Genomic DNA, 27,464 nt, shown 5'->3' on the forward strand with positions numbered 1-27,464 from the left:
AGGCCTGAGGGGCTCCGTGAATGTTCTGGGAGTCTCAGCCCGCAGAGAGCTGCTGCGGTTGACTGGATGTCGGTTTATTTCCCTCAAGCTGCTACTTATTACAAACATCAAAAAGTCTGAGGGGAAGTTCTCAGTCTTTAAAGTGACTGAAGTACATCAAAAGTAAAACTGCTCTTTTGATCTGGTTCACTAGCTGTCTCACATTTATGAACTGACACTGAACATATTACAACTTGAAGTGTGTTTCCATAAGGGAACAAAGACAGATGTGTATCTAGTATAAACGGAAACTAAAGAAAACCACACACGACGTCTGATTTCATACTTCTGTTCTTAATGCAGATGAATAAATAGAGTTGAGACGAATTATCTCGACAGTGTGTTTTCCCAAATTAAATGGTCGACTTATTTAGAATTATTTTTATCTCTTGGACCTTTCTGAGCCTTTAATCACCAACACGTCAGGCTGAACCCACAGATTGTGAATAATTGCAGAAAATGTGCAATAGTTTGTTCACATTTTATTCACAGAAATATAAAGTAGTATGTCAAGTACATCACTTTGTACACAATTGCACAGACTCTTCAAAACTTAGTCAGACAACAGAAAATGTAGCTTTAAGAAGTGTTAAGAAAATAAAATGGAGGCATGAGCAATCTGTGATATGGGCTCTTGCATCAGGCGCGTTCCACTGAGGCGGTTTCATCAAGAAGAATCAATCAATAGTACATAAATAAGACTCAATAGGAAAAAATGTAATTTACAGTTTATTTATGGTTAAGGAATAAATATGTTTCAAAAATAGGATTCAAATTGGCACATGAACTGCTCCGTCCGCTCCTCGACTGACTAAAATGTTTTATTTATTTATAGCTAAATGGCCACGCTTGAAAAGACAGACCTCGACTCTTGATATGTTTATTATAATCTAACAAAAGTGTTGCATATGTTTAAAATACGGTTGCTGAAAAGTGTCTTCTGTTCATGTATTCAGGAACGTCTGCCATGCTTTGAGCTTTCGTCCCTTTTTCTCCCCGCAAAAGTTTTTTGGGGGAGTTTTCCCTGTTCCGACGTGAGGCTCCGGGACAGATTGTGTATGTGTACAGATTGTGTATGTGTACAGTTTGTGTATTTGTACAGAGTGTGTATGTGTACAGATTGTGTACGTGTACAGATTGTGTACGTGTACAGTTTGTGTAGTTGTACAGAGTGTGTATGTGTACAGTTTGTGTATTTGTACAGTTTGTGTATTTGTACAGATTGTGTACGTGTACAGATTGTGTATGTATACATTGTGTATGTGTACAGATTGTGTATGTGTCCAGTTTGTGTATTTGTACAGTGTGTATGTGTACAGTTTGTGTATGTATACAGATTGTGTATGTGTACAGATTGTGTATGTATACAGATTGTGTATGTGTACAGATTGTGTATGTGTACATATTGTGTATGTACAGATTGTGTATGTGTACATATTGTGTATGTATACAGATTGTGTATGTGTACAGATTGTGTATGTGAAGATTGTGTATGTGTACAGATTGTGTATGTGAACAGATTGTGTATGTGTACAGAGTGTGTACGTGTAGTTTGTGTATGTGTACAAATTGTGTATGTGTACAGATTGTGTATGTGTACAGATTGTGTATGTGAACAGATTGTGTATGTGTACAGATTGTGTATGTGTACATATTGTGTATGTGTACATATTGTGTACGTGTAGTTTGTGTATGTGTACAGATTGTGTATGTGTACAGATTGTGTATGTGAACAGATTGTGTATGTGTACAGATTGTGTATGTGAACAGATTGTGTATGTGTACAGAGTGTGTATGTGTACATATTGTGTACGTGTAGTTTGTGTATGTGTACAGAGTGTGTATGTGTACATATTGTGTACGTGTAGTTTGTGTATGTGTACAGATTGTGTATGTGTACAGATTGTGTATGTGAACAGATTGTGTATGTGTACAGATTGTGTATGTGTACAGAGTGTATGTGTACAGAGTGTGTGTGTGTATGTGTACAGATGGTTTATGTGTACATATTGTGTACGTGTAGTTTGTGTATGTGTACAGATTGTGTATGTGTACAGATTGTGTATGTGTTGATTGTGTATGTGTACAGAGTGTGTGTGTGTAGATTGTGTATGTGTACAGAGTGTATGTGTACAGAGTGTGTGTGTGTAGATTGTGTATGTGTACAGAGTGTATGTGTACAGATTGTGTATGTGTACAGATTGTGTATGTGAACAGATTGTGTATGTGTACAGATTGTGTATGTGTTGATTGTGTATGTGTACAGAGTGTGTGTGTGTAGATTGTGTATGTGTACAGAGTGTATGTGTACAGAGTGTGTGTGTGTATGTGTACAGATGGTTTATGTGTACATATTGTGTACGTGTAGTTTGTGTATGTGTACAGATTGTGTATGTGAACAGATTGTGTATTTTTACAGTTTGTAAAGCCCTCTGGGGCAAACATGTGATTTGTGATTTTGGGCTATACAAAATAAATGTGCTTTAATTAAAATAAAAGTTTGACACTTTGGGAAGACCACTGATGAGAAGGACGCTACCTGGACAGTAAAAGTGAAGCTACAAAGACTACTCTGTAACTTTAAGAAGATATTTTGACTGCTGTTTTGTGGTATAACGAATGTCTAAGATCATGATGTACATTTTTACAGTATCTCATGAAATTGATTCTTGTTTTGTAATTATTAACTTACAAAGCTTAAACGCAACAAATTCACATCTTCTCATTCAAGCATGGCCATCTAGTTCACTTTAGCTCACTGCCTGTCGTTCCAGTCCACACAAACAGGACACAATACTGCCACCTTTCTAAAACACAAGTCCTCCGTCCCTCCGACAGCCTTAATGCTGGATTTGGTATACTAATATCTTCAAGGCATTACTTCAGAGTGAACTACAGCATATGTAATCTATAGGTTATTGATATGATAAGCTTGAATACAGAACCAGCACCAGAAGGAGGGACCTCGAAAACCACGTTTTAGAAACACTACTGCAGCACACCGATCATCGAAAAATATTTGGACTCTATTACACCACCACACACTCATAGAAATAACCCGCTATGACAGCGAAATGGGAGCCACCCTGCCATATTCATGCAGACTGAACGCAATTTCGATCTTCTGTATGTTTGCACATATGGAAAATTGACAAATAAAACTGACTTTGACTTTGACGTGTGTTCATCCTCCATTTCAACACTTTAGAACTGATTTCTAACACAACATATGAACACCTGTGTATGTTGCAGCCGGCAATAACTGTGAGAACAAAAACAAGTCAGGATGCAGAGATATCCATGTTTAGTGTGTTTCAAGCAGAAAATGACGGCAAAGTTATCACTTGCATTCACTTTTTGGGCCTTTGTGATTACGCAAGATGTTAACACCATCCTCCTTGTCGCTATGGGCAACAGTCCATTCGAGTCCACGGTACTTGTCAGGCACTGAGGCCCTTTCGTCTGTCCCCCGTTTGAGAAAAACTAACGCTAACACACCCATGTTGGAGCAGAGACCCAGAGCAGGGCTTTGTGGGGAACCCTGCAGGGACAGTGAGGATATCCGGGACAGACTCAAAGCAGCTCTACAAACATTAATGAGATGCTCTCTGGAGCTCAGAGGATCTCGGAGGGGAGGGACTGTTTCTTCAGGGTCATTTCAAACTCTCAATCCTTCAGCGGGGTGGTGACTCTGCTCCCAGGGAACTGTGGGTAAGGGAAGTGGTCAGAAGAGATGAATCAAAGCCATATGACCCCACTGGACGACTTCCTCTTGCTTTCTCCGCCTACTCATCTTCCCCGCTGCATTTTCTACACGTCCGTTTCTGACTGTGGCCTTCGGTTTCTCTGCTCGCTCACATTCTTAACAACCGAGTTTGAAAACAAAGCTGCGGCGCCTGATGGATTCATCCGCGTGGACACACCGCTCGCCATGATCTCACCTCCCTTCTCAAATCAGAGAAACAGGAAACTGCCATGAAAGAAAAACCAACAAACAAAACAACGGACGATCCAATGGTTTGGACCATTTTTTTTTAATCATCAGCAGAGCGTCGCATGTCACCTCCGATGCTGCCCTGGCCCGGGCCGCTCAGTAGAAAGAGTACTGGTTCTCCACTGCCCGAGCCCTGCGAGTCCCGTCAGCGTCGTGGTAGTCGTCGGATCCGCCACTAGAGGCCTCCAGCAGGCGCTCAGAGCTGTTGCTCCGGCTCTGTAACCCTCCTCCTACTCCTCCTCCAGTACCTGGGTCACTGCGGGAGAGGGAGGGAAGAGCGGTGGGTGAGGAGGAGGTGCTGGAGGATAGCGGGGCATCAGGAGGGGGCCCTGCAGGCACTGTGATCCCAGGAGGGTGGAGTGCCGGCTGGGCTGAATCTGTCCAGCAGCCTGCATCCCTGGGTGGGGTGAGGACTGGAGGCACAGTCACATCTGTAGCAGATTGTGGGATGGAGAAAGAAATAGAAGACAGAATAGATGAATCTGTGCTGCTAATAATGGTTGGTTTACACCTGAGAGCAAAAGACTCCTTCACAGAGCAACAGGTAAATAGAGACAGCGCGGGCCTCCTTAAATGGGCAATAACACCGACAACACTGGTGGCAAAGACTCGCCTGACCAGTGTATCAGTGAAGCTTTTCACGCCCTGAATCAAACCCTCGCTCTATGTAACTATGTGTATGGGGGTGAGTGCATGAGTGTGTGTCGGTCCAGCGTTGGAGGAAACAGGGGACCTCTTTGTGACCACCAGGGCGGGTTGGGGCCGGAGTCTCGGCCTGCATGCAAAACTCCTGCGGTATAATGGCCCCCTCACTCTCCTGTACAGGGGGGCATTCATGGCGTGCCAGGAGCGCAGAGGGCAGGAGCAGTGTGAGTACAGCTCATCTTCCCTCCATTACCCTTTGGGTTTGAGGAACAATGATCAAGCCTACGTTTTCTTTGAAACATGTAAAATATGAGATCGGATCATTCTCATGTCTTTTAAAATCTTTTAAAAATGCTCAATTCTCTCTAATTGATATATTATCTAATTCTCTGTAGTAATCAGAAACTCATTGGAAAATAAAACAAAACAATATAAATTAGGAATCTGTCTGAGCATACTTAAATTGCCTTGTCGTCGAATGGGATATTTTAGTGCACATATTTATGTGTAGTAGTTGGAAGGCAGTGACAGTGAGCCAGCAGTGCACAATACCAGATCCCTGAAACCAAGCAGCTACATTGAATTCATCTCTTATTGTATTATTTACACCTGTTGTTCTCCAACTGTGAAAATGTCTTCCATGAAAAAGATGAATTACCCTGGAACCTAATCTCTCCAATTATGCAGCTGCAGCAAACTCCTCAGGTCATTTCACACGTAGCTCCACCCGGCAACCTGAACAGAGGTCTAATCAGACAAAATGCATTGAAATAAAATAAAACACCTATATTGTGTGTTTTCAGGGACCCTAACTTAAGTCTCAATGGTTTGACCTTTCCAGCACACCTGACTTTAATTCGAATTAAGCATCTAGTCAGGATATAAGAAACTGTGCAGTAATTCACCTTTATTGACAAATATTAGGCCTTTACATGTGAAAAAGAACCCCCTTACAGTGTCTTGACATCAACTGGTCAACTCTCCAGTCGTTGTGACAGGTTTAAAGCGTACAGTGGCGTGTCAGAGCGGTTTCCCGATATGTTGCTGTGTACCTGTCGTGGAGCTTCGCTGCACTTGTACATAGGAGCGTAATGTGATGTCAGCAGAGCCTCCAGATTCGAGGGGGATGGGGTGGGCGTGGAAGTGTCTCAACATGTCCGACACGGTGTGGAACCACAAGTGGTGGACGTGGCACTGCCCGTTCTCGTTCATTGACAAACGCAAATGCTGTGAGAAGAAAAGGAAGGAGGGGCAGATAGGACATTGGCGTTGGGGGAGAGAAGGGTGGTAAGAGAGAGAGAGAGAGGGAGGGTAGGGAAAGATAAAAACAAAAGACAAAGTGAACGCCTGGAACAGACGGACCAGGACAGAGGTCAGGAGGACATTATCTAAAAGGCGTCTCGCGACAGAAGGACAAGGCTGACACCAGAGGAAGAGGAGGCAGCTGACACTTCCTCGACACTGCCGGCGAGCAGGATGTGATGTGCAGGGATCGTGTTACATAAGAGACCACACAATGTTGACATTACTGCATCTTTTCCAGGGCCAGTGATAACAAGAGATCCGGTGAGCTGGAGTGGCTGCAACCCAAAATGTCATGAGAACAAAGAGTGAGGGCGTTACACTGCCTATGGGAGGAGGGATAAATGTCTTCTGAGTTAAGTTCATTCACTAAATTCACCAATGACAATTGTTTTAAGTTTGTATAGCAAAAACAAAAATTCTGGTTTCAGCTTCTCAAATCTCAAAATTTACTCGATTTTACATACGAACATTAGTTTGAATTGTTTGACTGCGGTTCAGACAAAATAAGCAAAATGAAAATGTCTCTTGTCTCCTATATCTTAAAAACTAAATGAAATACATAACCTGAAAACAACTGCCCAAGCATTTACAAAGAACAAAACCAATAACTCAATCACGTGATAATAGGATTTCTCCTCTCTTTAATTGTCTCACCTTAGCTTTGCCCTGAAAGTTGAAGGTGAGGACGAACTCGCCGAGCCGAGTCTCGCTCTGCCGGATCACAAAGAGCCCGTGGCTCCTGGCTCCACCTGCAAGCACCAACTGAGCCGCGCGCACGCGGGACAGCGTACCGTGGAACCACGGGTACACGGCCAGGCTGGCGTCGCCATCGGACTCTTTCGCTCCTTCAGCTGAGTCAAAAACAAACCAATGTTCTCTGTCGCCTTCTTCTCTTTAGTGTTTGCATACGCTTCAATATTACTTGAGAAAAGTGTCAATGTTTGTGTGGTTACCTGCAGAGGAGTTGGAGCCCTGGGCCTCGGGGGACTGCAGGAAGCGCTCTAAAGGCAGGTGGGACGGGTGCTGGGTGAAGGGGGGTTCCCTGCAACGGACCGAGGGGGCGCTGTAATGCTCCGCCGCTGTCGGACACGACCTCTCCGGAGCACGATACACACCTACGCACATTTTATTTTTCGGATTTTTAACAAATTCACGTGGATCGAAATATTCAAATGGTATAAAGCAAGTGCAAAGAGTCTTCGCTGACCCTCAGACAGCAGCTCACAGCTACAAGAGGCCACCATGGAGCAGTCTTTGGAGGCCTGACCATGAGGACACGACGCCAGCTCGATGTCATCACCGCTGTCACTGCAAACATGCAGGCAGGTCAGGAGAACCGCAAGAGCGTACACGCACACACGTGTGCAAACAAACCTCACGGAGACCCAACACACATCCACATCTTACAAACAAGGACACAAATACTCTTTCTGTTTACGTCCTGAGCTCCAATGCCCCAGGAAACTGAGGAGGAATGTCAGCGGTGCAAGCTCGCCATGTTTGTGTGAAAGGAACCTGTCAGAAAGTCCACTAATTTGATGATTAATGACTGTGTGTGTTTCCCCTTTCCCCATCCACCCTTCCCCTCTCGTCTCTCAATCTGCAGCCAACAGCAAATATTTATCTGGCGGTTTACCCAGGTTCTATGCAGTCGTGGATGTCAGCAACCCAGGAGTTTTTCTGCAGCGAGTCGATGGTTTCCAGGATGTACTCTCCCCCATTTTCCACCTGTGGAAGCAGCCAAACACGGCGATCACACACTGAGCTCCATGCAAAGGACCCCATCAGAGCACAGAACAGGGAACACCCTGTCCTAACTCGGCGAGGGCAAACAACCTGTTTTTGTAGAGAGTCATATCTGAAACTGAGGCAGGTGCACTTGTGTTGATGTGGTGGTAAAATGGTTGCAGTTGTTACCTTCAGAACAAACGTGTTATCCTTGTCAGGCATCTCCAGCGGCATGGTGGTCCTCACCTCCACGGTGGCGGACAGAGGGATGCTCACTTTGGGCTTTGAGGACTAAAGTAAACGTGCAAACATAAACAAAATAAAAAGCTCACATTTAAGCTTAACCATAAACAACAACAAGTGCAGCACTTCTGCTGCTCCCGCATGTTCATTTTGAATCTGCGTGGTTGAATCGGATGAAACCACATCCGTGATCGCTTAGTAAGTCATGGAATTTTATCTGGAAATAGTTAAGATTGTATATATTTTAGGGGTTTGAAAGGGTCACAAACAAACAGTGTTGGAGGCCACTGGTTTAAATGTCTGCCTTCATATCTCAGTGGACCAAGAAGCACATGTAACAATCTTTTTAAATGCCGGCTCAAAAAAACTAAACAGAATGTGCATCACTCCATCTGTGGTGCTGTCTTTATCCTCCTGTGTAATATCCTATGTAATGTCATTATGAATGGTCCAAAGTTAAATTAAATCCTTTATTACATCCTGCAGGAGGCAACTGCACCACATGTAAAAGTAGAAGCTGTTTAAACAATAACGTCTGAATCTATTATACAACATATAACAGCAATGAACTGCTTCCCCTGCCTTCAATAACTCAAATATAATAATGCACAGGAACATTAAAAGGGAAGAGTTTCCAAAAGATTGCACAATGTGCAAAAATTACTGCACGCCCTCAGTTTTTATGCCGTCTCGTATTTCTCACTTTGTTCCTCTGCTCAGCGATTAATCACGCGGACTGATTTCAACAAACATAAGACAGATTACAAGAAAACATCCGGGCCTCAATGTGCCCTCTGCAGAGGGCTGGATCCCGACTGTAATCTTGACATATCCAGCGAGTTTGAGATAGTGAGCTCTGTGTGTGTGTGTGTGTGTGTGTGTGTGTGTGTGTGTGTGTGTGTGTGTGTGTGTGTGTGTGTGTGTGTGTGTGTGTGTGTGTGTGTGTGTGTGTGTGTGTGTGTGTGTGTGTGTGTGTGTGTGTGTGTGTGTGTGTGTGAGAGTCAGAAGAGGCAGAGGCTTATCAGCTGATCTGTCTGGAGCAGCACGGCTCTCATCTCTATCTGCTTGTGCAGTTGGCCGCCATCCACACCCACAATTCCTTTCTCTGGATCAGATGTCAGAAACCACTTCCTGTATCAAACCATTTGACCATTTCCTGTGCTTCTCTAGCACAAGTCCAGTCTCAGTGGGAACTGTCTGTTGCAATGTTAAGATGGTGCAAACCAGTTTAACCAGAGCAAATGACTGTATGTGCTCCACCCCACCGCTCTCACGGCCTCACAGGAAACAAGTGTGTAGTTAGTGTGGTCAGGCTTTCTTTTGAGGGTTGATCTACGGAAATGTAATACAACAAATTAAACACCATATTTTCTAAATAATAACAAACAGATTATGATTATGTTGTCGTTTAGGTATTTGGTAAATGTTGCGTGGACACAGTAATATTATAATTAATCTGACGTAAATCCAATATTCACACACTTTAAGGTGTGTTCTTGGTCTCTTCATGTGTCTCTTCAGCGCTATGACATTACACATATCATTTGATTTATTGTTGATATAAAAATATTGATTAGTGCAGCTTTCTCAAAAACTGGACAAATCTGTTGTTCTGTTGTTTACTTTGTGTTTTTTGGCGTACGTATGTGTGTTTTTTATGAATGTATGTATATGTATATATATATATCATTGTGTTCTGTTTTGTGTGTGCATGAGTGTGTATGTGTGTATGTATGTATATATAGGTGTATATATATTTGTATGTTCATGTCTGACATTTTTGTATTTGTTTTATATTAATATGTCTAAATGAATACAAAATTGAAGTGACAAAAAAAAAGTCAGTTTATCTTTCCGACACTGTTGACTCTGCACCGTTAGGATTTGTAGGACCCGAATAAGACGGCAGTGATAAAACAAGCCAGCCTGTCGAAATGTGTGCGTTTAATTAATGTGTCACTTCAGCTGCAACCGCGGCTCGGAAGTTCCTCCTAATCTCAGCCGATAATAATGTCCCCACGTGTAGAAGTTAATAGAACATAACACGACGAAGCTACATCTTCCCCCTGTGGCTCGCTCTGAGTTTGGCAGTGAGTTTTTGAGTGACTCCGAAGAACTATTTGGGATTCTATTTTTAGTTTGTCACTGCAGACAGTTTGCCAACGACAAGGAGCCAATCAATATTAATTTTTTTTGCACATGAAAGGGAATCTTTGCAATCTGCTGCCTCTTACAGAAATCAATGTACCAGCTTCCTCCCGCTCTCTCGTTCTCACAGTCTCCGGTTCTCTCCTTCGCCTCCCCCCCTCACACACACTTGCCTCCCACCTGTCCTTCCCCTCTCTCGCCCTCTCCACAGGCTTATCGCCACATCACCACCAGCCATGATCAAAGGACAGCGGCCGATTTACACACACTCAGCTGCACAGCCTGATGGCCTTCCTAAGGTCAGGGGCAGTGATCTGGAAATCCCATATAGAAAAATGTGAAGTGTGCATTCAAGTGAGTGCTCGGGCTTCACTTAGGGTCACAGGGGTTAAATCATCAGGCTACGTTTATGTCTGTGATGGACGCAGGGCTGCAAATAATCATAATTTTCATGAATTATTAACATATTGCAAATTTGTTTTACACAATCTTTAAGTCCCATCCATAATTAGACATGAAGAGTTAAATATGCACTTATCCCCCTGCCTATAAACAGTGGCTTGACCAATCGAGTTACTCACTGCATCGTGATAGTGGCTCAGATGAGAAAAAAGATTTTAAGACCATTTTTCAGTGGTCTGAATAAATGCTTTTACAACCCACCACAATAAGAACTGTGAGAAAAGAGTTGGGTTGAATAATTAATTCTTTGTTCATCCTGATTCTCCTCCTGTGTGTGTGTGTGTGTGTGTGTGTGTGTATACCTTGGGTGGTACGTAGAACTCCAGCAGGAACCTCTCACCGCCATCCTCCCTCTTCGTCTTCCTCAGCAGCAGGCGGCACTTCTGCCACTGTGCAGCGCCCATGCAGTTGGTGTCGTCGGCCACCATGTATCTCAGCGCTCCCTCCCTCTGGATCTCCAGCATCTCAGCCTTGTGGCCCTGGGAACCCCTGGGGAGCCGCAGCTTTTGGGACCATTTCTCCCCCCCTGCAGCCTCCCCTCCTCCCCCTCCCCCTCCTACGACGACGACGACTCCTCCTCCTCCTCCACCCACCCCTCCCCCGTTCGCCCTTCTTGCTCCAGAGGGACCGTCGGGTTCAGGGGAGGCCCGCCTGTGCCACATTTCCTTCACCCCGTCCACCACACAGAGGCTCATGTTCCTCAGGGAGAAGCCCTTCTTGAAGCGAGCCTTGGGGTGGCTGACTGACACGTCCTCGGAGCTGCGCGACTGTCCCAAAGCAGACACCTTGTGGGTTGACTGGGGGCCTCGGGAGGCAGTGCCTCCCCCATCTATCCCTCCCCCTCCACTGTCCATGCTATCCAGGGATTCACTTGAAGCCCCGGCGTCCTTGCGTCTCTGGTAAAAGTCGTGACCGTAGGACAGCGTGCAGCCCTGGATTCCCAGGAAGGGAACGATGCTGTACTTGGGAGCCGCGTTGGAGCCGTCCTCCCCCGGCGAGGACGGCGGGTTCTCCCGGGCCTGGGTCAGCGCTGCCGAGAAGCACTCAAGGAAGTGTTGGGCAAAGTGCTGCGAGAAGCTGGCATCGGCGCCGGGCGAGTCGTAGCACGGATTCTCCAAAAGGAAGCGCTGGAACTTGTCAGCAAAGTCTGCAGCGGAGGCTCGAGCGTGGAGCTCACAGAACTCTCGCCAGTCTGGCAGCGGACACGAGGAGGAGAGCTCCGGGCTACCGGGCACCGCCGCTCCGTTCATCACTGGGCCATGGCAACCCGACGAGGAGAGGCTGGAGAGGAGGAAGAGGAACACGGTGTTATTGTGGCGGAAAAGACTGCAGCGTGTGTGTGTGTGTGTGTGTGTGTGTGTGTGTGTGACTCCTGGCTAGAAGATGTGTGAATGAAGCAGACTGCTGAGCCAGCGTGTGTCTGTCTGTCCTTATGATATCTACATCTTGATATAAAAGATGGATTCTTCTTTGCAGATTTTCTGTGACATTTGTTTATCAATACAAAATGTCTCTGATTTTCTATATTCCCACATGTTGTGCAATTCAACATCTTTTAAAGTGATAGCAGCCAGGATTTTAAAAACGCTGATGTCAAGTCCTTTATGCCAAGAAAAATGGATGGAACCTATTTTTTGATCATCATATTAATTTAGTTCATTGATCAGTCTTGGTCATGTGACAAACATGAATCTCCAATTACTGAGCGTAGAAAAACAAGCTTGTTTTCAACTTTGTGACAATTAAGTTGCATTTGGTTTGGATCATTTTCTCAACCCATAAAGAAACAGAAGAAATATATTTTTTAATTGAAGATATGTGAACATTTGCTCGGCACACTAAAAAATAATGAATCTCATATTGGTCTGCCAAAAAAACATTGAAATCAGCCTATAGAGACTATAAACTCCCTCCTGGTCTCTAAAACCCTCAAATGATCCTAAAATGTTTTAAAGCATGACCTCATTGACCTCAGTGGTAACTAAGGCCCTGGTGACAACAAGCACAAAGAGTCCAGAATCTGTGAAGATGAAGATTATACACAGGATGGACATGTCATTGAAGGTTGTAAACAGATCATCAACAGATGCAATGTGACAAGAGATCAAAGAGAAATCCTCCAGAAAGCTCGAGTCTCAATCCGTTACCAGTTGAATGTTTGACAAGCGCTCAGATCGTCTGAGTTATGCGGCGAGCAGCTCCTCGTTAAGGCCCATCAATCTCACTTACTGCTGTTTTTCTATATAATGAGTAATACATTTCTTAAGATATCTCGTCCACTCATCCTTACATTCCTCTGTTCCCCAGCATGCATGTATGTGTGTGGTGTTTGTGTTTGTGGTGTGTGTGTGTGTGTGTGTGTGTGACTCAGACCTCGGTGCTGCCTCCCCTCTGTGGCCCGAACGGTGCCAAACCACATCACATCACTGATAACGCTCTTCAATCTGGTGTTACCCCCAATGTGCCAGCAGCAACATCCAAAGCCAGTTTCCACCCCGCTCTTCCTTCTCTCCCTCCACCTCAACACGTCAGTGACTAACACAGCATCGTACAATCAAACACACGTTGGTTTGATTATTATTGTCATTGGAAATGACGCAGATCAAAGCAAATCGTCTGAGTGGGAGGCATGTGCACGGTATTGGCAGACACTCCCCAAGCTGTGAAAGCTTATTCTCAGAGGGGCTGATGCTTCACTGCACGCACATGTTCACTCACATGTTTGCTTTCTGCAGAAAACAAATCACACATACATGCATACATGTGCACGGTAAGGATCCCTGTTTTTTTTCTCCTGCATGCAGCTTATTTGTCCTTTTCCAAACTCATCCTTGTGGGTCGACTTTTCATAAAGGATTAGCGCAAAAAACAAAATGAAGCCTCGACACACACATTTAACTACAAGCCGATCTCGCTCTTTCATTCTCCCACAGATCTGAAAGAAACAACACGCCAGCTCAGAGAGAGGGTCATGATGAGGGGAAGTGCACAGGAGTCACGACTCTTTGAAAGACGGATACAGACACTAGAAAGGAAAGCAAAGGGTGGGATGAGAGAATAATTATGAAAAGAACAGCAAAAGAACTGCGTGGAGGTCCCAGAGGAATCTGAAGGGCCAATACTGTGGGCATTAGGCGTGTTGTATCTACTGTGCAGAAGTGGGTGGTCGTAGGTCTAAAACTAAGCTGTTTTGATTGGAGGCACAACAGTATTGTGTTGTTGTTGTTGTTGTTGTTGTTGTTTTCTCTCATGTTCTGCCACCAGGGCAGAATCCCAGCCAAAGGTCCCGAGATGCCAGCACTTTTATAACCTGTCGCCCGGTGACAGAAATCCATCTGGACAGGTTCAGAGACGCGTGAAGCAAATAGAACGAGACAAGAAGTCTGAACGTGTGATGATGAGAGAGAGAGAGAGAGAGAGAGAGAGAGAACAAAGGAAAAATGTGATCATCGCTAAAGTTAAGCTGTAATAGTAACTATATTCATGGCATTTATTTTAAAGCATCCATCAAACATTCATCCATTCAAGTTACACCAGATTTGTAAACTAGACTGTGAACCATAGAGAGCATTGTTATACATGTGACATTTCAGTTTTTATTTTTTAATACATTTGCTAAAATTTCTACATTTCTGGTTTTTTTTGTCAAGATGGGGAGCTGAGTGAACATTAATGAGAAATAAAATTTACTTTTTTTGATTATGTCAAATGGCTTCAATGAAACAAAGAGTGACACAAGTCTTTTATACACAAGTATGTTGTGAAATAACCTTGAGAAGACCCGGCTGGGCCGAGTCTCCATGATGGACGAGAGTGATGAGAGGGAAAGTGGGGGCTAAGGGGAGGACCATGGCCCGCATCTGAATCACATGTACACAATATATATATATATCGATGCTTTTGTACCTGTACTCTGGCAAACGACAAATAAATATATCAATCAATCAATCAATCAATCAATCAATCAATCATATTATATATACGTTGGTTTTATACGTGCGCCAGCTGGTGTTTGGTCCTTCTGTCTTGATGAAGCCAGATCAGCGTTTTTATTTGCATTGCTTTGTATTCTAAAAATAAAATGAACTGAGCACTGATTCAGCCTCTCTGGTGTTCTTCAGCTGCTGAAGTCCAGGAGGGACTTCCTGTGGTGACTCACACCGAGTCAGATCGGAGATAGCAGCTGAGTTTATACAGCAAGTTTGTAATAAGAATCAATTAGGAAGGGAGTAAATAAGGTATCCACTACATGATGTGCTGCTGCGAGGAAGTCGATACCCATTCAACTATTTAGGAACCTTCACTGGGCCAACGTTCCACTCCTTCAGCAGAAGCACAACAACACACAGTGAGGTTCCTTTCTCAACACTCCTGTCCTTCTGCAAAGATGAGGATGTGCCTCTCTTAAGGACTGTAGGCCTCACTCATCCCGACCCACTCACACTCACACACACATACACACACGCACACACGCACACCGAGTCAGCATGAAACTTAAGCCACGAGACGCTGGAGGAAGCGGACAGCACTCAGGTTTTCTGAGGCTCAGCAGACAAACATGACACACTGCAAAGCACACAGCAGTAACACAGCAAGGGGCCGCGGTGGAAAGTACATTAACTCACTGTATTGTACTTGAGTCCAGTTTTACAGTACTTGTTGCGTGATGTATATGAGTTGTTTCAGCAAAGTGACTTCTCCTCTCCAATGTTATCTTTTTGTTTGATTTAAATGACTTTTAGATTCTCAAATGAAGTAAAAGTACTCAATGTATTATACAAATGCAAAGATGAAACTGAAGAGATTCATATTGTGACTCTTTAGGACCAGTTACTGCAGCAAAGTGCTGCACACACATTTATGCATCAATATTACAATCTAACAATGTCATCCGTAGTTATCCATCAGTCACAGCGGACATTATACTTTTACTCTTTATATTCACTCAAATAACAATTGTTCAACAGCCACTTCCACTGTTGGGTGTGGTTACCACACCGGTCTCCCAGTGATGCGGGGAAACGTTCAGCCAGAGGGGGCAGCAGACGGCTGCTTTTCATACAGATGTTAAGTCATTCTTTAAGTTTACAGGTTTAACTTATTGACTTAGCTGCTTATTTACACGCCCAGATGTTCCAAAGCAACACTACCATTCATTTTAAGTTGTGTTTCTATATTTACTCTCTTTTTCGCCCTGTTTTTGGTCCAAGGGATACTTGTCTTTGGCTGCAAAATGCTCCTCTATAACTGTGTCTGTCTGTTGCATCGTGTTAAGCATATTATCATTATTATAAAAATAAATCCACTATAGCTTCTTTAAGTGCACGCAGGTCATTCTTGATACTTTACATTTATCTCAGTAGGATTTTGGTTGATGGCCTTTTACTTTTACATTGTCGTTTTTGTACTTTTCCTTTAGTAAAGGATCTAAACACCCCCCCCCCCCCCCCCCCCACACACACACACACACTGGAGGCGGGCATGTTTTTCTACACAGGCCAGCTGCTAAAACAATCAGTGAGTGTGTGGAGGTGGAGGAGACAAGGGGAGACACATAGGACGAGGGGAAGCGGAGGCACCAAGTGGACTCTCAGATCCCCATGACTTCTGTTTAGCTCCATTGATGGATCTGAAGTAGAAGAAAAAACAGGACTGAGGAGAGTCTAACAATGTTCACCTCCATCCTTCAGGGTTCACAAGCCCCCCCCCCCCCCCCCCTATCTCCTGTATCTCTTCCTTATCCGTTGTTAAAAAATCTCCCACCACTGTACCCCCTCCTCCTCCTCTTCCTCCTCCTGCTACTTCTGCACCCAGGGGAGCACGGCTGATATCTCTGTCAGATGGCTGGGAGTTCTGTCTGTAACAGTAAACTGACTGTGGAGGAGAGGGAGACGCCATCAACTGCAGCCTGCGAAACACATCTTAAAGACACGCTCACTTCATGTACTTTGCGGGGCCCTCACAGGACAGAACTGCGTGGAGCCATATGCCATATGCCTGATGAACGCCGTGGTGTTGTGGGTGTCGAGCTACTGAGGGAACGATGAAGACGCTAAGCATAACGGATGAACACGGAGTTGTGTTTTTAAAGCTGTGTGTACACATACCTCCGTGCACTCACAGCCACATAAACACGGTACATGGAGTTGAACAGACTCCGACATCCAAACACACGCGGCGCTGAGAGCAGCTTCATGCCGGCAGCACGCCCTCACTGATTGGTGGTGTTGTGCTCCCGCCCCCGGGGGGTTTGGGTCCTGCCATGTTTTCTCAGATTAGCCTGCTCCACAGCAGCACAGTCTCGTACAGCTATGTACGTGCACAACATCTCCGTCGTGTTATTACATAAGATGTCAATATCGCAGCAGCTATAGATTGACGACATTCAGGGATATAAGATATATCATATGAACAGCAACACAACCCTTTTCTACATGCATTTATAATAAATAAATGAATGGAGTTATTAGTCCAATAATCAATTGTTAGTTTGTCAAAAAACACATTTTGATAATCAATTAAGCCATTTTAAATAAATGATTCAGTTTTTCCCCTCTATTCTATATCATTCTCAATCGAATATTTCCAAATGTTTTAATATTGATCAGAAAAAACAAGTAATTTGAAATTGTGCCGACTGGATTAATTGATAATAAAAAACGTTGTTAACTGCAGAACTGTTTGCAACAACTTTGGTCATTAGGGCTGATGGGTGTGGTGATACATACAAAAAAACAGTCCAAAAACCAAAGATATTCTCTTTACCAGGAGACAAAAGCAGCTTTAAGCAGAAAAAACCGCAAATGCTCACATTTGAAAAAACATAGAACAGAAAATATTTGGCATTTTTTGCTGAATCACAACGAAACGGACCAAACACTTCCAGCTTCTAGCAGTCGGGAGGATTTGCTGCTGTTTCTGTGTCTCTTATAATATAATATAATAATATCTTTAATTCAAAAAGAAAATGATCAGTAGATACATTATTAATTAATATATCTGCAGATATAGCACCGACGCATTAATAGGTTATTTTTTACCAAGCACCTTACAGGGAAGCTCACTGTCATCGCTGTATGAGTGTGTGTGAATGAGAAGCTGTGAAGAAAAACCTCTGATAAATGCACTCATCCACCACTTAGAAAACCCAGAGTGAGTGTTATTAGTGTATTACTGTTGAGTTATTCACCAAAACTAAAGCATAGTATGGATATGAAAGGTTACTCGAGCTCCTGAGTACTGGGCCTGCGTGTGCGTGTGTGGAAGGAAACCGTAAACCAGCTTTAACGCTGGACAAATGGTGAAAGTGTAAGGAGGAAGAGACACAAGATAGAAGTGGCGGACAGAGTAAGGGTGTGAAGAAGGAGATCAGACATGGCAGTAGAGGAGGAAGTGCAGAAGTCGGGGTCAGCAGTGATAAACCCCTTTTCTTTTACTTAGTTTAGATCTGCTCACTTCAGAGCAGACCTGAGTGACCTTTGACCTGAACCCTGATAAACTCATGGACCTGAATGTTGCCTGGAGAGTTTGAATCAGTCCTGAAGCAACACAGGAGTGTCTTCATTATGAAAGGCGGACACTCCTAAAGAAGACACTGATACACCCGGCTGCATCAAGCTGTGTGTGCGCCTGCGTGTCTGTATGCAGACGCAGACAGATGCAGCCAGTGATAATAAACCAGACGTAATGAGAACATGGAGACACAAACAAACTGACCACTTTTCTCGTGGGTTTTTCACCACTTCATAATATAAGTAGCAGAGCCTCATCATGCAGAGATAAACAGATGAATTAACATGTCCTCTGTCACGGCAGTCTCTCCTCGCTCTCCCTCTCCTCGTTTCTCTGGCAAGCAGCGACAACGTAAATATTGAGTGAGCTCAGGCATCCATATGGCAGCCGGTGATAAAGGACGGAGCGCGTGGGAGACGCGCATTCCGCCACCGACTGACATTTCCTGTCTCTCACCCACCGAGTCTAACTAATTTCACAGATGACCACGGGCCTGTGTGAGCATCCCGTGTGTCGGTTACTGGAACAGATGGGTTTGAATGTTTCTTAATTCAGTGATGCTGACGCAAAAAAACAGCCTGATAGTCTAAATTGATGGTGGATGTTATGACGATATGTAACAGGACTTTTTCACTTTGTGGCATCGTATGTGTTGGATTTTGTTGACCAGCTCTGGATTGTCATGTTAATTATTTTTTTCTTACATTCTCGGAATTTATATAATATAAAGACGGTTTTAGATGTGAATTCATTGTTTGTTTACTTGCTATTTGAAATTAATTGAAATATGGAGGGCTGCAATGAAAAATAATGCATTCATTTATCTGTTAATCATTTTTATGATTAGTTGTTTGGTCTCCAAAATGGCAGAAATCATTGAAAAATGCCCCTCACAAGTTCTCAGAGCCCAAGTTGACATCTTCAAACAGTTTATTTAGGTCCAACTGTCATCCCTATGGTTTGATTAATGTGATTAATTGATTGTTTCAGCACGGGCCCTTGGGTGTATTGCAAACCACTCCCTTCCATTAGGTCACAAATCAAAAAAAAAAGGGGGGGGGGGGGTGCTGCTGCTGCGTAATGGACTTCATGAATGGGCATCGGGCCTCTGAATGGCTGACAGCTCCGGGTCCGGAGAGCAGGAGCTGAATGGGAGTCTGCGCGCGGAGTCACGGACCGCGGATAGTGGATCGTCTCAAGCGGGCCGACACGTCCCATCAGACCCGCTCACAGCAGCCCCTGAGCCGCCCGGCGACTTACCGTGACTCCCTCAAGGCTATTCAAAGGATTACCGGAAAAGCCCCTTTTACACCGCGACCCTCTTCAAGCCCGAGCAGCCTCGTCCACGGAGGATGCGCGCTCACGCACAGCGCGCCCCCACAATGCACTTGTTCGCTGCCATCACAAACGCCGATTCTCTACGCAGGATTCACCGCGGGGGGGGGGGGGGGGGGGCGGCTGTGCGCGAGGATGAACCGGGTTTAGCACCAACACACACAGCAGCCTCCTCCTCTCCTCCTCTCCTCCTCTCCTCCTCCTCTCCTCCTCCTCTCCTTGGAGCTGTACAGTGTTGTTGTTACTCTTTCCTCTTTCTCTAGAGGCCACCTTGCACATGAAAAAGGCTCTGCAGGAAATGTCTAATCATACTAAAATGTCACGCTCATCCAGACGCGTTAAAAGAAGAAATAATAACAAGCAGCCGCGGCTCTCACCTCAATGTCGGCCGGGGTTCATGCCGCTGCCGGTGTCGCCGTGAGGATGCGTTCTACTCGGCATGAAACAAGGCGGTTATCCCCTCTGCAGCGGACCTTCTCCTCCCCGGTTCATGCGCGCTGACAGCCGGCCGGCTCTCCCTCCATCTCTCCGCTCCGCGCACTGTGCGGCTGTAGCCTACCTTTGCTCTGCTTGTGCGCAGACCAGCAACAAGCTAGAGACAATCAGAGGTACATGATACTTCCGGTTTACACTTTCAGAATAAAGTAAGCGATAGGTCATTTAATTGCAGTTCGGTTACTGAGGCTCTCTCGTTGTTGCGCAACAGTTTAATTTCCTGATCATTTTCTAGAGATAACTACACAATATTGTTCAGGCAGCTTGATGGTTTTAACTCAACTCAACTTTTAAACCAAAGTAAATATCATGACATTAGTCATTTAGAATTGGACGTGTTATGATCCAAAGTTGTTGAATTCGAGATATCTCTATTTTTATATTTGAGCATGTTCAGCTTATTGGCTGTTCATTAAAGATAGTTTCTGCATGATTAGTACCAAATTACATTCCTGAGATTTTATGACTCTTTCTTATTGGTTCCTTTAAATACTGAACTATGGGACCTGTAACAAACGCATTACCTTCCTTTTTGCCATAATTATAAGATTTGAGGGATGTCACATAATAAAAAGGGTGTCTTTTAGTGTTTACCTTAAAGATAAGATAATATTTTATTAGATATATTATTATTAACTAATAATAAAGATATATTACTTGTAAATGTGTTAATGTTTTTTACACTATTGAAGTACAATATTATTGTATAATAACTTTTTATTCCTAGGGTTTAACTCTTACCGTAGTTGATCTTGCTCTGTTGGGCCTCACTATTGAGCTCTCTTGCTTTTGCTGCTTTTTCTGTCAGATTATTCAGTTTTCAAAAGTCAAGTTATTATTATTAGGTTATCATTAATATCAACTAAAGCAGATCATATATTAGGAATTAATTTAACAAATTCGAAATGTAGGCGATGACTCTTAGATTCTTGATTTATTTTTAACGGGGCTTTTATTTTGAAGGCTCACTCAAACACTCGTCATGTTCTGTGTGTCTGTTGACCGAAGCTTCCTTCGGCGTGTGTGTGCTTCACAGATCTCCGCTACTCATCAGCCGCGCTGATCACTGCCCTTGAAGGGAGCCACGCCCTTTTATTGTTGCCATATCTGCCACAATGAGAGAGAGAGAGAGAGAGAGAGAGAGAGAGAGACTTTGCATTAGTAATCTAATAAGTGAATGTAAGACATAAAACATGTAACCGCCTCACACACGCACACGCGCACGCGCACGCACACACAGGTCTGAGCTATAGCGCCAAAAATAAGAACCCCCCTGAATGGTGTGTTGTGTCTATGAATACAAAGAAGGAGATGTTCACAGCCACAGAGAAATGAATGAAGAGGACGCCTCTGAATGGAGAGATGTCTGGGAGGAGAACTTATGATTCTTGCCTAGTGAGAGCAAGATTTATGTGAAGTGTTTACATAACTCCACTCTCACACGGATGTATCTGCAGCTCCACTTAAAAACTGCACAAACTGAAAAATTCACTCACAATAATCATAATAATCGTCACTTTTGAAGCAAAAGATGCCAAATATTATTTGGTGGGATTCACTGCTTCTCTCGGGGTAATCATGGTAAAGGAAGATGGTCGGCTGTTCTCTGGTGGTCACATGAAGCGATCAAACACAATCAAACTGTTAGACCTTTAAATTGTTTAAAGAACATTAAGTTTATAAAACCACTTTGTAAACTGTTATCCACCTCTGTACATTATAGTCTAAATTATCACACACACACACACACACACACACGATGAATGAAGCCCATGTTGTTTCTCACTAGCATTCTGCATTACTGAAAGCATCAGCGTATAGGCTACTTGTTGTTTGGCCTAATGAGACCCCCCCCCCCCCCTCCCCTCCCTTCCCCCCCTGACTCTAGAACACCTTCACCACTAATCCACTTTGAGAGGACTGACTCTGGTGGGGTCAAGGACTAAAACCAGAACCACAGACGGGTGCCGTGTGGGAGAGGAGGAGCATCTCATCGGAGTGTTTCACGGATGTAATGATGAGCAGTTTGGAGAACTTATGAAACTAAAGCTTCAAATGTTGCCAGTTTTATGACCAAGAAGCAGTTCAGGGATTCCCAAACTCTCAGATGTAAAAAGGGATCATCTTCAAACCAGAGGTCCCATAAACGTCTGATGAATGTGCTCTGACGATAAAAAAAAAAGAAGATACCAGTTTAGTGAAATATTGATAAATAATTTACAAGAACTGTCAAATACTCGTACATTTTCCCGGTGGCCCATTTAAACCTTTTCAACAAGTCAAGAGGAGCAGCCACTATTGTTTGTTATCATCAGTGTGTGTGTGTGTGTGTGTGTGTGTGTGTGTGTGTGTGTGTGTGTGTGTGTGTGTGTGTGTGTGTGTGTGTGTGTGTGTGTGTGTGTGTGTGAGGAGCTGCTTCATGAAACCAAAAGAGACCCGGGCGGTCCGAGGGCTCTCTCACCGAGCCCGTCTCCAGAGACCCTCGATTCTTATTGATCCTCACACACTTCCTGCCGGAAGGAGGAATTAACGGGAGCCTTGGGGGGGGGGGGGGGGAGGGGGAGGGGCTCTACAACCTCACACATCACCTCTGCTTTTTCGACCCTTCATTTCCACATCTAAATCCCTTTTTGTTCAGCCATGCAACTCGTCACATTGTCCCTTCTCCCCCCTAAAGGTCCCCGTCGTCAGTCCTTCAGAGAAACTTGCTATTCCCCCGTGTGCGGACACACGGCTCGAAGCCATGACGTCACACTGCACAGAAAGAGCACGGCCTCCTCGGCGGGAGCCATCGATCAGGAGTTCAAATACAAACCTCATATAGACTTTAGAGGGGTGAGGCAGCCGGAGAGACGAAGGAGGGGAAAATAAGAGACGCTTTTGAGCCGATTTCCTGTGAAAGCATCTGAAGTGGTTGAGATGGAGCTCGGCCTCCGGAGGCAGTTTGAGGATCAATGTGTCAGCGGGCTTTAATAAGAAACTGTCCCTCGCCGTCTCCTGGACAGGAAGACACACGACTGAGGGACAGACAGCTCAACTTGCCTTTCTACTCAACATGGGAGAAACTTCTTCTTGTGTTTAAAGAAACATGTGAATGGTCAGTTGATGATTGGAAGCTTTTAAATGTTGTAACCTGAAGCTTCGTGGAAAACATGCTGAATGATCTGCCAGAGAAGGAGACATAAAAAAGGAAGAATTTATAGGCTCAGCGATGTGAAAAAAGGAAGAGAACAAAGTGGTCCTGACAGGAAGTACTGAGTCCATGATGCATGAGGGATGTCTGCTCCCTCACCGCCTTCTTGATTAAACATTTATCTTTTGGAAATGGGGCCGAGCGTGGACTCGGACCGAAAGGAGAAATCCTCTTCAGTTCTTTAACGCTGGGCTGTGTTTCTTGTTTCTTTTTTAAAATCTTTGCTTTCAACAGTAAAAATACTTTATTTACATTACAAAGTAATCTAAAAAAATAAATAATAAACGTTGTTTTTGTGGTCTCCTAAAACATGTTGTTTCCCGTCTTATGTATATGTTTCTCAACAAACTCAAAAGACAGCCCTCACAGGAGGAGACTTATTAAAGTTGAATGTCTTATACTTATACGTTACATAATCAATATAATTGTGTGTAAGCAAACTGATCGGTTACTATAAGCCTAACCAAAAAGCCTATTTTAGTTTCAATTCACATTCATTATGGGTTTTAAAATGCGACGGTGTTCCCTGAGGAAATATTTTTCCTAAACAAAGCAGTTTAGCTCTCTGTGAGGTTCCAGGAGAGCGTGTTGTTATAACTCATCGCTTTATGTCACCTACAAGCCGCTGGATGTTAAGTGCACCAACAGCCCATCATTCTATTGACATTGCGGCAATCGATATTTGAATAAACGCATTATAAACTGAAGTAATTGAGCTCTTAATTCTATATTTTCTTATGCTATTCTCTTACCCTCTATTAGTATTCTTAATTTAAATTATATTATTGCCTTCAATTTTGAGTTATTGTCATACTGTGTGGAAGGAGGACCTCGGGAGTAACTGTACATAAGACAATAACATATGTTGAATCTTGAAAAGGTAAGATTTTACTAAATAATTAGCTTTGATCAAATATGATACGGTTATAGATCAACCCCTACCGCAAATGAAGAAAAAGAGACAACATTAATAAGTATGTTTTGACACAATATAAGATATCAAGCACGTCCAATGGGAGAAAAACTAAATATCTTGAATCTTTAAACTATATCTGGACACAGAAACCCTGTAAGAGAAGAAATCAGATTCATGCGATTACGAGAAAGAGGCACTGAACCGGGGGTTGTTGTGGCCTGAGGGTGTGTGGGGCCCATGGGCACTTGGGCACTCGGGCACTTGATGTAGCACTCCTGCTTTCGTCCATCAAACTGCGAGTCCTCAGGCTGGAGTCTCGCTGATTAACAAACACCAGCCATGTTTTTCCTGTTTGCATACGTGTGTGTGTGTGTGTGTGTGTGTGTGTGTGTGTGTGTGTGTCCCAGTTAAATGTCTTCACGCACAAAGTGTCGGTCGGCCAGTTGAGTCACACAAACGCTCCACTGGCGACCGAGGCGACGAGGCCCCGAGCATCCTCAGATGACCCGACGGTGACCCGGTGTCCGGGCGTGTGTGTGTGTGTGTGTGTGTGATCTGCGTCACACTGAACCTGAGCTCGTGTTCCTCCCGCCGAGCTGGTCGGCGATGAGGCAAGAAGCGTCGCCACGAGCAGGAAGGAGAGCACGTCAGCTGCTCCTGAGCTGGAGGGAAACCACACGAGCACTTTGTTGTGCATCAGGAAACACGAGAGGCCGAAGATCAATACATCGACTCAGGTAGCCGCGGAAATACACTTTCTAGACCGGCTTTCTTCAGAGATGTACCCCACCCACAAAGGTTTTTTTCAAGCGAGTAACCCCTGACCAGTGCAAAGCATTTTGGGTTGAAAAAAAGATAGAATATGCAGCATTTTGCATGTAATATATAATATATACAATTCAGTTTATGAACTTACACTTATATTGTTTTGAATATTTATGAAATAACTATTTTTTAAAGGCTTTTTAAAATATATTTCGAAAAAAAAATCTCAAGAACCCCCCCAGAGGGCCTTCACGTACCCCCAGGGGGACACAGACCCTCCCCAGAGGGCCTTCACGTACCCCCAGGGGGACACAGACCCTCATTTGGGAACCACTGATCTAGACTGCACGACTCCATCCACAGAGGGAAGGACTCTTCTCTCACAGCGACAGTTACCAGGTTAACATTTTACAAACTAAATGAGATTTTATCAAATATCATAGTGTTTTAGATTAATACCCCAACTGCGAATTAAGTAAAAAGGGACAACATTTATAAGTATGTTACACATTGACACTTTATTATTAGATATCAGGGGACATTTTACTGCAGAAAGAGTACTTTTGATAGCTCAAGTACAATTTTATGTTAATATTTCTGAACTTTCACTGAAGTAAATGCATCATTTTAAATTATTATAATAATTCATATTTCTACATTGTGGTTTTGCTACTTTTACTTACTGGGTGTGTTCCTCTGGCCTTATTGGAACCCAACGTTCATTGAGTATTCACCCTGAGCGTGTACATGATGAAAGGGACAAGATGGCCATAAACCATTGCAAGTGCACAAAATAATGAAATGGCATTTTCTAGAAGTCCTGCAGCGACGCACGAACAAGTATATATATATATTCCTTTTGTTCGTTTGTTCTCTTGTGAACAATCTACAACACGAGGAATAGAAACATGTACTTAAAACGTTGGGTCGACTGATAGAGCGCTTATGAAAATGTTGTATTTTCTCCGAGGCTCCAAACTGAAATAATGTGTTGTTTATAAGCCGTTCTATTAAAATGAATTAGTCATTAAGCATCAAGCTGATAGATGAACGTTCACGGGGAATCCAGGAGGGGGGGGGGGGGGTCATCATTCATATTCAGCATCCAGACGCTGATGCGGGATCACGTGGCCGAGTGATTCAGCCAGACGATGTCAGAGCGAATCAGAGCGCAGGGGAGCATTCAGCATGGAGCCGCCTGACAGAGGAGGCCTGTTTCCATAGCAACGCCCATGGGGGGAGGGGGATGAAGGTAAAGAGACTGCATGCGGACAGTGGGAAGGATGAAACGGAGAAAGGGAACAGAGGGGATTATGAGAATGATTTATCCAAAATAGAATGAAACACACACACACACACACACACACAGAGACACACACAGAGACACACACGTGTCTATGAATGAGATTTTCACAGCCTCAGAGAAATAAATGGAGAGGACGCCTCTGAATGGAGAGATGTCTGGGAGAATAAATATGACTCTGGGTTTATGTGAAGTGTTTACAAAACTCCACTCACAATAATTTATCTGCAGCTCCTTAAAACTGCGCAAACTGAAAAATCCACTCACAATAATCGTTAAACGAAGCAAAGGATGCCAAATATTCTTCGGTGGAATTCACTGCTTCTCTCGGGGTAATCATTGTAAAAGAAGATGGTCGGCTGTTCTCTGGTGGTCACATGAAGCGGCTCCATCATTAGTTTTATTTGACCTTATGAACCAAACTGTTAGACCTTTAAAGTGTTTAAAGAACATTAAGTTTATAAAACCACTTTGCCAACTGTTCCGTACATTATAGTTTTAATGATCGTATTAATGATGAAAGCAGCGTCAGCACCCAATAAAAAAAACAAAATATATTTTTGTAGTTTTAGGTTGTGTTGGACGTCTTTTTTTGATAAAGAAAATCTATAGCCTTCAAAGAATATTGTACTGCCCCTGTGAAAAAACGACTTACTTCCACCTTAAGCCGTCATTGGGGTCGATGGTTTCCCAGCTGATGCTGAGAGACCACAGCAAACACTAAATGTTAAAGAATGTACACTACCGTTCAAAAGTTTGGGATCACTTAGAAATGACTTTATTTTTCAAAGAAAAGCAGTTTTTTTCAATAAAGATAACATTAAATTAATCAGAAATACACTCTCTACATTGTTAATGTGGTAAATGACTATTCTAGGTGGAAACGTCTGGTTTCTAATGAAATATCTCCAGAGGTGTATAGAGGCACATTTCCATCAACTATCACTCCAGTGTTCTAATGGTACATTGTGTTTGCTAATCGCCTTAGAAGACTAATGTCTGATTATAAAACCCGTGCAATTATGTTAGCACAGCTGAAAACAGTTATGCTGGTGATATAAGCTATACAACTGGCCTTCCTTTGAGCTTGAAGTTTGTCGAACAAAATTAATATTTCAAATATTAATCATTATTTATCACCTTGTCAATGTCTTGACTATATTTTATATTCATTTGATAAATAAAAGTGTGATTTTTCATGGAAGACACGAAATTGTCTGGGTGATCCCAAACTTTTGAACGGTAGTGTAAATGCTAAACGCCATGAAATAAACACAATAGGTAAAACAGATAAAGCGATGCAGAAAAAAGTCGCAAGCAGACAGAGGAATACAGTCAGCTAAATAATTGATATTTGTAATAAAGCTTTACTTTACTGCCC

At 43.6% G+C, this 27,464-nt stretch overlaps 1 protein-coding gene across 2 annotated transcripts; it reads right to left on the reverse strand.

Annotated features, from left to right (window-relative positions):
* Nucleotides 1–508: 508 nt before the first annotated feature.
* Nucleotides 509–19,934, reverse strand: LOC130211104 (SH2B adapter protein 2). Of its 2 annotated transcripts, XM_056441728.1 has the most exons (10): nucleotides 19,789–19,934; nucleotides 10,867–11,845; nucleotides 7,901–8,002; nucleotides 7,620–7,711; nucleotides 7,191–7,291; nucleotides 6,937–7,098; nucleotides 6,638–6,834; nucleotides 5,731–5,905; nucleotides 4,103–4,464; nucleotides 509–3,984 (listed from the first exon to the last, which is right to left on the reverse strand). In XM_056441728.1, exons 2-9 carry the CDS (start codon nucleotides 11,812–11,814, stop codon nucleotides 4,130–4,132), a joined length of 2,112 nt encoding a protein of 703 aa, XP_056297703.1. In that variant the 5' UTR covers nucleotides 11,815–11,845; nucleotides 19,789–19,934; the 3' UTR covers nucleotides 509–3,984; nucleotides 4,103–4,129. The 2 variants fall into 2 exon arrangements, with proteins under 2 accessions (XP_056297703.1, XP_056297702.1); XM_056441727.1 differs by having other exon boundaries at nucleotides 509–4,464.
* Nucleotides 19,935–27,464: the final 7,530 nt, after the last annotated feature.

The sequence above is a fragment of the Pseudoliparis swirei genome, chromosome 20, assembly GCF_029220125.1.
Source record: "Pseudoliparis swirei isolate HS2019 ecotype Mariana Trench chromosome 20, NWPU_hadal_v1, whole genome shotgun sequence".
Classification (NCBI taxonomy): Eukaryota; Metazoa; Chordata; class Actinopteri; order Perciformes; family Liparidae; genus Pseudoliparis; species Pseudoliparis swirei.